Raw genomic sequence first — 10,934 nt, 5'->3', positions numbered from 1 at the left:
ACGGATTTACCCATTACATAGTCTATTGAGCGAAGGAGGACGCACTGCACTTGCCGCAGTCGCAGGCGCTCAAAATCTTCTCACCGCGCCGGCTGGGGAGGATGGTGCTTCGCGGTTTTCATGGGCCGGGCTGGGGGAGGAAACGCGGCTCGATTCACTCTCGGTTTTTACCTCTAGAGGCTTGCGACCGAATGGGTGGTGTTTATGCGGCGGCTTGGCTGGGAGGTTAAGTGTTTTTTGCTGCTGCTGCTGCTGCTTCTCTTCTCTAGTATCGACGGATTTAAAACGACGACGGAGGGTTGCGTTTTCGCAGTAGTTTTAATATAAAAGCCGCGAGTGTTCTTAACTATTGGTACAGTTTGGTTTTGATTAGCCGCCGGTCTAGGTGCGTCCGGAGTGTAATTGTGCGATTTTGTTGATATTGGAATTCACGGATTCGAGGACCTAAGCGGTTTTTGTTCATAATGTTCAAGGTGTGTAAAAATGTAAAGGCCTTTAATTCCAAAATAGTGATTTTTAGTTCACATATGAACATTTTTAAGAAAACAATACAAACAATACAGTGAATAAATCTAGTTATGTGACATATTTTTGAAAACATTACCTGTGTTGTGTGCAAATTACTGAAGAATATTCAAAAATACGTTAAATTAAGAGATTTGATATTAAAAATTGTTATAGTTTGTGATACAGGATCATCCAGTTGATATATATAGTCTGAGTATTTGATCAGTTAGCTTATATCGCTTGCTGGTTATTTACCAATTATTCAGTTTGATTTGCTTTTTTGGTTACCTTATTTTTAATCATTTGATTTTGGGTTGATTTCGATCGGTGAAATAATTGAAACTAATTTAAAAAATAAAACTTTAAATTTTTGTTCGAGAATTCTATAACAAAAATTACCTAACTTTTGTCCATTTTTAGCTTACAGAAAAAACAAAAGATTTCAAAAATAGTATAATATAGTTGTGATTGAAACTGTTCTATCGGAATTCATAATAACAATTTTAAGTAGATTTAGTGAAAAAGCAGAAAAGAGATTTATTTCTTGTCAAGCAATTCCATATTTAGGTGTTACTTAATGATGTGTACTAATGTTCAATGTTGTTAGGTAATTAAGATGGGTTACAAATTCCTTATAAGCTACTTATTTATATTTAGCTACTTTTTAAAACAAATAATCTATCGTTATTTCAAATAATAGGATTAAAAGAACAGCAGATTTTACTAAGTACGTTATCAATGGCAAAATAAGGCTTGTAAAAATTGCTTAAGGGTTTAACAGCATAGAAGAGTAAAGTAACTTAGTGTTCTGCTTTCTATACCATAATATAAATTTTATAAAGGAAAACTTAAGCAATGAAAAATTATTCCAATATTGACACAATACAACAAGAAAGTGTCATAAAACTACTTCACGAAGAACTGTTTTAAGATATACACTCTTAAAAAAAGCGCCGACTTCGGCAAAATTTTGCCGAGATTTGGACAGCCGAGCGTTCGATGAAAATTTCGGTGATACGTATCGACGTTTACGGATTTTTGCTAACGTTTGGCATCATAAAAAAATTTTACCGAAAGCTGTCCAAATCTTTGCAAAATTTTACACAAGTTTGTGCATTTTTTTAAGAGTGTATATCTTGAATTAAAGCAGAAATAGGTAAAAATTTACTAATTAGTGTGCAAAACTTAACGCTCGCGTCAAAATACTGAGCGATTTGAATGTTTCTAAACGTATTTAGTTTAGTTAATAAGTTTTACTAACTTGAAAGACAAAATGTGACTACATACTTTTGCTGTTGCACTAGCTTATCAATGAGACGAACTACATATAACATGATTTAGTCAAATGATTTTAGTTTTTTTTTTGGAATCAAAATGACGCAGGCTTGTCCTGCCATTTGCACCGATTTTACTTATATGTAGCTGTACCGCGCCAGCCAAACAAAATTTGAACAAGTTATGTATGGGGTACTTTTAGAGCTAATTATTATCTATGAAATTTCAAATTTCTTAACTAAGCATTATTCTATATTTTATATTTACGGCGCACTTCCGGTTCACACTCGTTGGTGCACAAAGAGCATTGTTTATGTAGCAGTCAGTGTAAATGCAAAAGATAAAGCAATACTTAATTCAACAATTTGCAGATAATAATACGCTCTTCAAGTGCCCGTTGCATAAATTTTTTCAAATCTAGCATGGCTGAGATGCTACGGCCAAATAAGTAAAAATAAGTACAATCGGAGCACAAAGAACAGGACAGCCCTGTTGGACCGAACCATAATGATTTATTCTCTCATCCAAACTTATCGTAATGTGTCGTTGATGAAATTTTATTCGCCTTCAATGAACTTACGTTTGTATTCTTACAGTTCACCATATTGGCCAGTGTTTTGGCAGCGGTCGCCTACTGCTCGGACGACCTGCAGGGAGCAGAATCCGGCTGGAGTGGTTGGAGCTCCGGTGGCGGAGGCGGCGGTTATGGCGGAGGCTATAGCGGAGGCTACGGAGGCGGTCACGGTGGTAGTGGAGGTGTAATCGTTCTATCGTCCGGATCCGGAGGTGGCTGGCCCTCGTCTGGCGGCTGGAGCCAGGGAGGTTCGGGATGGTCTAAGGGAGGTGGTTCGGGATGGCCTAGCGGTGGTAGTTCCGGATGGTCGAAAGGAGGTGGCTCGGGATGGAACTTGGGAGGTGGATCAAGTGGCGGCTGGCCGAAAGGTGGTGGTTCGGGATGGAGCCAGGGTGGTGGACTGGGTGGAGGCTGGTCTAATGGTGGAGGTTACGCCAAATCCTACAGCAATTACAATTCAGTAAATCATGGATCTGGACGCAGTCTCGGTGGAGGTTGGCCATCAGCCAGTTCCAGTGGATGGTCGTCTGGCGCTTCTGCTTGGCCATCGAGCAATGCCGGTTGGTCTGGAAGCTCGGGAGGCTGGAGCAAGGGAGGAAGCAGTGGCTGGCCCAGCTCTTCGGGATGGAGCTCCGGTGGTAGCAATGGATGGTCATCGGGTGCAGGCAAAGGCTGGAGCTCGGGCGGACTCGGAGGAGGTTATGGAGGAGGCTGGTCAAGCGGTGGAGGTTCCGGAGGATGGGGCTCCGGTGGTTCGTCTGGATGGAAAAGCTGGTAAATTATAAATTCCATCTGTAAAGCATATGTGTGACCTGTGTTCAATAACAATACCAACAGTCAAATCGTTACCTTTACAACCAAACTTTTGAGAAAAAAAATGTACAATGGCAGCGCGTTTTCATTTGTAAATAAGAATTTCATGATGAAAATATGTAGTATATTTGTGCTTTATTATCACATGTCCTGTGCGCTGTGTTTCCTTATTTTCTACTATTTATGTAATTTTTAGTTTAGCAGGCACATATTTCTTCTAAACACGTCTATCCCCGTTATCCTGCCGGTTGATTTTGAATCATCCAGGATAGCATGTATCAGCCTAATCAGTTTTGTTGGAAAACCTTATCCAAGCAAAAATCTGCCATAGCTCATTTCGTTTAACTGAATCGTACGCCACCTTGAGATCTGTTTACAAATGATGGGTCGGCAAGTTGAATTCTTGCAATTTATCGAGGATTTGTCACAAGGTGAACATTTTGTCCGTCGTAGAGCGTCCTTCTCAAAAATCGCACTGGTATTTGCCAACAAAGGTTTCTTGCAACGGTCTCTGTCTGAGAAACAGGATGCGGGAAACAAATTTGTATGCAGAATTGAGGAGAGTGATGTCTCGGTAATTGCTGCATTCGAGTCGATGGCCATTTTTGTAAATAGGGCATATGAGACCCTCCAAGCAGACCCTAGGTAATTTCTCCTCAGTCCATACCTTTAGTATAACATGATGGATTACACAATACAGCGATTCGCCCCCGATTTTCAAAAGTTCGGCGGGGATACGGTCCTTTCCAGCTGCTTTGCCGTTCTTCAGCTCTCTCACAGCTTTCCTAACCTCGTCCACAGTTGGTGGATCCTCAGCTTCTCCGTCATCCTCAATCGTTATCCTGTTTCTGTTGACCGCTCCATTTTGTTCACCATTCAACAATGCATCGAAATGTTGTTTCCAACACCTAGCCACCTCCGATCTTTCGGTAATCAGTTTCCCCTCCTTTTCGTTGCACATAACAGGAGTTGGTGCGATCCGGTTCTTGATTCCGTTGACCAAATTAAAGAAGCTTCTCGTATCGTGCCTATCGAAGCAATTCTCCACTTCCGCAGCAACGCAATTCCAGTGCTGACGTTTCTTACGACGGTAAAGTCTCTTTTCGGCAGCTCTAGCAGCTCGGTATCTCTCTTTGCTCTGGCGTATCACAGTTGCAATCAATATGTGACTTCTTGCTCAATTCTTCTCAGCAGTCACACGTTGGTACTCTGCGTCAAACCACTCACTGGAAGTTACTGCAGCAGTAGTACCCAACACTTCTCGCGCTGTAGTACTGATCGCGTCGTGAATGTGACTCCATTGTTCGTTCAGGTTCTCTCCAAGTTGTTCACCGGTCCGTCTAAAAAACCCTCATTAGACCGGTAGTTCTTTATAGACTTAAAGTTGTAACATTGCTTACGGAGAACATGCGCACCCTTAGCGTGCACAAATGGAAAATGCTGCAGATGATGCTTGGCGGAGTACAAAGTGAAAGCGAGGAGTGGAGCAGGTGTATGAATCATGACCTACAGGCAATGCTTGGAGAGAATCCCATTGTACATCTTTAGAAAGATGCAAGATTACGGTGCGACGGACACGCGGATTTACGAGCGATGCCGTGCCAGTCTATCGGGCCTTCCCGAATTAGGATACGTTGCCCGAATACGGAGCCTGAGTATTAAACCTGCGCTTTGTATTTCTGGAAGTGCTCTTCGGTGCCGAACTGAAGACCAAAGCAACGCGTTGTGTCTCAACTAGCGAGCCAGTACATAGATCAGACACTGTGTTTAAAAGTGCTATAATTTCAAGATATATCCACATGAATGGAATGACTGCAGTATGTGCGCGTTCATATAAATTATTTGTCAAGTTGGGTACGGAAGGTTATTCCCATCACGCTACTAATTTCGGCATACATTACCTTTTTTGGCTACACTTTCCCAAATAAAAACTTTGCCGCTATGTAACAATACTGAAACGAATGTAGCACTCATAGGCTTTAATGTGTTATAACTATTTTCATAAAAATGTAAGTTTGCTTAATTTTATTCAATAAACATCAAAATCACTGTTTTTCCACTAGCACGTAACCAGGCTGAAAAAACCAGCAGCAATCGTTTACGCGTATCCGCTCTTGATGATGGTTTGGAAAACACACAATTATGATCACGTTTATTTATTCTGGAAACTAAACAGCTGTGAATACTCAAGTAACAACTTGGATTTTATTGCACTCCTATGATGGCATTTAAGGCCAAAATTGGTCATGAAAACCGCCATAAGAGTACAATAAAACTCACATTGTTGCTTTGTTATGCTATCACAGAACAATTCTACTTTTTTTATCACGGAAGAACACAAAAATTTGGATTATATCCCAAGAAAGAGAGGATAAACTCGTGTTACGAAAAATTAAAAATAAACAAATCATGATCGCGTGTTTCTAGGGATAAAGAAAAATATGAATAGCCTGCGCTCACGAGCGACAATACATATGTATAAAACATTCTCGTTTCTCTTTTGCTAGGTTATAAGTCGTAGTAGGCAAAATTCATTGAATATCGCGCATTTGAAATGATAAATTGAATGCCTGGTGCTGACATATCTGGTATTTGAGTGACAACTGGCGCTAGTGTATATGAACGATTCAGTGATACACTAGCGCCAGCAGCAAGCTGTTGTCACTGCAAAACTAATTATCTCCAATGAGCCCGGAATGTAGGCAATAGTGAGAAGTTATCCATTGGTCTCTCTTTTCTTGTCTCTTTTGATCTGTTTTTGAAAAGCATTTAATCGCTGTGCTGGCTATTTCGGCCTGTCGGATTTAAAAACACAGACACCACTATAGAAAATGGGCTCAATTTAGCCGCAGCGACTTCATCATTTCTCGCGACTATAACTCAAATTCAGTAGCGTTTTATTAAGACCAAAATACACGCCGATATTCAGTAAATATTATTCTATCAACTGGTATAAAAATCTTGTCTTGAATAAATATAGTTTCAACGTAGTTCCTGAACATTGTTCAGGCTACCGCTTAATGGGTTGGAAATACCCGCCCGTACCCTATTTTGCATCTCTTTGCGAACCAGATACCGCTTCAAAGTTTGAAATTATCGAAGGCATCCATGATGTTTCTATTGCAAATATTGCCCGCCCAGTTAGCTTGGTAGGTACGATGCTGGTCTATCAAGCCAGTCGTCATATGTTAGAATCTCAGCTAGGCGGTGCTACTAAACTCATTAGGATCACTGCACTAGCCCCGTAATTGTGTCTTGTCTTGGAGGGTAATGTCTAAAAAGGGTTATACAGGGATACCTCGATATAAGACAATTTATAATTTCTAAAAGTTGTCTTATATCGAAATTGTCTTATATCGAGGTTGTTTTATATCGAGGCTGTCTTATATCGAGGTATCCCTGTACACTCAAGTCTCTTTTTACACGTTTTTATACGATTTTCGAATTAACGCGGTCTTTTATTGGAAAATAGAAATCAAATTTATCCTAAAATGGGACATGGGACATTCAGTTGAAATCAGTATTTAAATTGAAACTAAATTTGACTCTAAATTGGACTAAAAAGTGAACTCATATTCTGAATCTGATCTTACAATTGAACTTGTTATTAAAGATAAAACTAGAATTAAGATTGCATTGGACTTAAGACATGAAATCGGATATAAATTGCACTTGAAACCGGAGATGAAATTTGAATTAAATTAGACTTGAAATTGGGCATAAAATGGGACATAAAAATCCACCTGAAATCGGAGCTGAATTGGAATTAAATTAGACTTGCAGTTAAACTTAAAAAAGGACATAAAATCGGACTTGAATTAGACTGGAAATCGTAGATAAAACTGAAATAAAATTGGGCCTGAAAGGGGACATGAAATTGAACTTCAAATTAGACTTGAAATCTGAGTTACAATTGACATTAAACTAGACTTGATATTGGACTTGAAATGAGACATGTAATTTACCTTTTTTTTTGTTAAGAGGGGTACTTAAATTACTTTATAAATGGCCAGACTGAACCAAATGACAAAAATCTGATTTTGAGATAAACGAAGTCAAAGTTTGCTGCTCTGCGGTGATAGTTTTAAATTGTTCGAAATCCTTTCATACCTCCGGCCGTTTCCAACATTTATGTAAATTGAATAAAGTAAAATGTAGCTTAGAAATTTTTTGATCGATTAGTGTCATTTTTAATCCGGTCTGATTTAACACCAGCTTGAAAAGGGACATGAAATTGCATTTTAAATTAATCTTGAAATAGAACTTGCAGTTTTATTAAATTAAATTAAATTAGGTTAAAATTAAATTAAGAATTAAATTCAAAGTTGGAACTGTGTTGGGACATAAAATTGAACTTAAAACTGGACTTGAACTTGGATTTGAAATCTTACTTAAAAAGGCCTTAAATGGGGCTTGAAATTAGACATGGATATACTTTTACGCAATTAAGGTTCAATTTGAGATGTCAAAAAAATTATACTCAAATCAAAAGATATGTTCTCGAAAATTTATTGTTGTATTCTGACAGACGCAAGTAACACAATGATAAATTTTCGAGAACATATCATTTGTTTTGAGCATAAAAACTGCTTTTGAAATTTTGGATTTCATATACACAAAAAAATACGTCAGTATACACCAGCACACTCACACTCTTTACTATTGAGCACAATATTTTGACAGATTAGATTGCATCATCCATTTTGGAGCAAACAGCATCATAGGTCTGGTCAATAATTTAAACTAATTTTTACTTTTTCTCAGGAAATTTCAGATGCTTTGAATACACATTCTAATATAAGACGAATATATTATACCGTGTATAAACTGCCAGTTTTAAGAAGGGGGGAGGGGGGTGGGACCCAGTAAACCATTTGGTTTGTATATCTCGATTGCAACTGGGGTATACGAAATCATATCTGAACGAAAAAGTTATATTTCACGCCATATAAGAACATATATGTTCCAAAGTGGAGGCGATATACGTGCGAAAATTTTGACAACTATTTGTAATTTTATTTTGCGCAGTTTTTATAACACGCAACTAAATACTCCTGAATATATGATTAAGATATAATCAAATATTGCAATTGTCTATCCTGCTTTATAATTCACAGTCATGAATTGTATATGAAGACACGCATGACTGCAAAACAACTTATTATTCACTTCGATTTGACATACTCTAATCATTATGCAATTCCAATGTTAAATTGACATGAAAACGATTTAATGTGAACTTTCTATTACGATCTTGTGTTATCTGGGGAAAGGCCACATGTTCTGCTACCGCGGGTTCTCGAACGAAGTAATGACTACTTTTGTTAAATGATCAGATAGGTATGCCCCCTTAGGATACACCCCTTCATATATCTCCCCCTTGTTAACCCTAAAAACGCTACTGGCTATATAAAGGCTGTCCATTACTGCAAACTCTTATTTAGTAATTTCAGACCTCCCCGGGTTATTTTCGTTCATACTTTTTGTATGATGCGTTGTTTTTGGCCGACCCCCTGCCCCTAATAGTCCACTTAGTTCATGGACGGTCCCATATGAACTATTTTATACTGATATTTATGTGTATTATTTATAAACATGCTAATGTTCACTGTTTAGGTTTTTAGCACAGAACAGAAGTGGAAGTTCGAACGATTCGGCGATCAAAACTGGTAACAGAGACTTTTTTGTTTTTCTTTTTCTTTGGGAAGGTTTTCGCATAGAAGCGAATAACAGCAATATAAGCAGAACGCTCGCTGCCAATCGCATAGCAGATTTCACATGCTTTCGTGTGCATTCGTATGCGTTCGTGTGTTTTCGTGGGAAAAAGTGACTCGCTACCGCCAGGTTCGCTAGTATCTGTAGAAAGTAGCATGTACGTGTTTGGATATCTACTTCCACTTCTGTTCTGTGTTTTTAGCTTAACTTTATGTTTTTGGCACAATGTCATCCCGTAGAAGGGGTGAGATTGTGCCGAAGTTCATGCACTTCCAGTAAAGTGATAACTATTTGGAAATAACTAACGGCTTATTATTTGTATAGAAAAATAAAAATCAACTCGTTAATTTCGGAAATATTGATGAACAAAATTAATTAGTATTAGGGTACTTGATCCAATAGTTGTGGTAGTACCAATAGTTGCGCTACTATTCATTATTAATGCACATTTTCGTCACCGTAGCATTTTAGATAAAACAATTACATTCATTATATAAAACAGGTTTTTAGAAGTATTGGTAGTTAGACTACACCATTTAAAATTAAAGCATTATTTGCTAAAATGCCAATTTTCCAAAATCCAACGCGCAGTTGGAGCGCACAACTATAGGCGCTCATCTATAGTTTTGCTACGATGTTTTTTCACTTAGCAACCTTGTATATGGAATACCACAATTAAAGGAACAACAAACTTAATTAAAGAAACATTAGCGCCACTGTTGGTACAATATAATTGAATCGGAAAATTCATTTTTTCTTTATAAAGCTTCTCGTACAACGAAAGTAATTGTCTTGCCTTGTGACAAATACCTTGTATTTGATAAATTTATATCCCACAAGCATTAATTGAAGCATATACCTCAATAAACGAGCAAAATGAAGTTATATTGTGCTTAGTAGCGCAACTAATGGATCATCTACCCTACTGTCATGAGAGTCCTTTTAAGCTTACGATTATTATTACATTAAATAACAATTGACCTTCTTAGCATACAGTTTTGCAACTTTGCAAAATAAAAATAAATTATGACATTAGAATGGAGAGTACCAAAACAAACACGTCTATTCGTTAAAAAGCTTGTTTAAAAATTTGCTTGCGACGTAATAGCTGCAGGCTGACAACAAAATACAATAACCCATTAAGATTTCCATTCACTACTGTGTCCCAATCCACCTCGTCAGTTCGATTTTTATAAACATAAGTCATAAATGCGCCGTTTGTAAATCTCTATATACCCCAGTAATTATTGACTTTAATGTATCTAGAGAATAAATCACACACTCTTTATTAATAGTGCAAACCAAAACAGTCGGTAAGTACTAATTCGCGCGCTACTGTGCCGCGCGGGGATACCACCCACCAATTAAGCTGGTGCGTGCTTCCTTTGGCAGTCGTTTAAATTTATCGCCGGCAGCTTTAAGCTTGCCACATTTTTTTTTCCAGCGCGTCCGCGCCGATGCAAAGCCGGTTCCGTCAAATTCCATTATCGATTCAGATTACTATGCGAGCTGCGCATACGATTGTTTACATGACAGAATTATGCCGTTTCCTCGCCTCGCTCATCTTCCATGGCGTGCATAGCCGTAGCTAATTATGGGATGTCTTTAGAATTATAACTACATAAAAACTTCCAACTAGGACAGAATTGAATTTTAAACTGGCTCGCAACGGAAAAGCGTACGGCAGGCTGTCGTAAAGATGCATCTATGAGTACACTCAGCAGCTCCGGTAGACCTTGGGTTGCTTTTGCATCTGATTGATTGCAACAATAATTTAAAAATGCTGACACTAGCAAGCTGTACTTAAAGTAAAGCTTGAACCTATAAGCCATCAGTCTATGCCGCTTCGACGATAAAGCCGGTGCTTCACCCTATTTATGTGTGAAAAGATAGATGCTGTCGACACGGCTCTTTGTAATGTTAAATAGCTAGTGCAGTACGTGTGCGGAAGAATTTTGCTGCATTGGAAAATTTTTCGAACTCTTCGGACAAATAGGCACATTCCACATTTTAGTTAGTTCAAACACGTCTAATAAATCTTAGAGTTTTA

General features: G+C 38.2%; 1 protein-coding gene across 1 annotated transcript; it reads left to right on the top strand.

The window, feature by feature from the left end:
• The first annotated feature begins 375 nt into the window (after positions 1–375).
• On the top strand, positions 376–3,241 carry LOC128737951 (keratin, type I cytoskeletal 9-like). Its single transcript, XM_053832735.1, has 2 exons — positions 376–473; positions 2,379–3,241. The coding sequence occupies exons 1-2, from the start codon at positions 465–467 to the stop codon at positions 3,132–3,134; spliced, it is 765 nt and encodes a 254-aa protein (XP_053688710.1). The 5' UTR covers positions 376–464; the 3' UTR covers positions 3,135–3,241.
• The last annotated feature ends 7,693 nt before the right edge of the window (positions 3,242–10,934 follow it).

This window comes from Sabethes cyaneus, chromosome 2 (genome assembly GCF_943734655.1).
Source record: "Sabethes cyaneus chromosome 2, idSabCyanKW18_F2, whole genome shotgun sequence".
Taxonomy (NCBI): domain Eukaryota; kingdom Metazoa; phylum Arthropoda; class Insecta; order Diptera; family Culicidae; genus Sabethes; species Sabethes cyaneus.
Note: the sequence above shows the minus strand (reverse complement) of the source record. Positions and strands in the feature narration are given on the sequence as shown.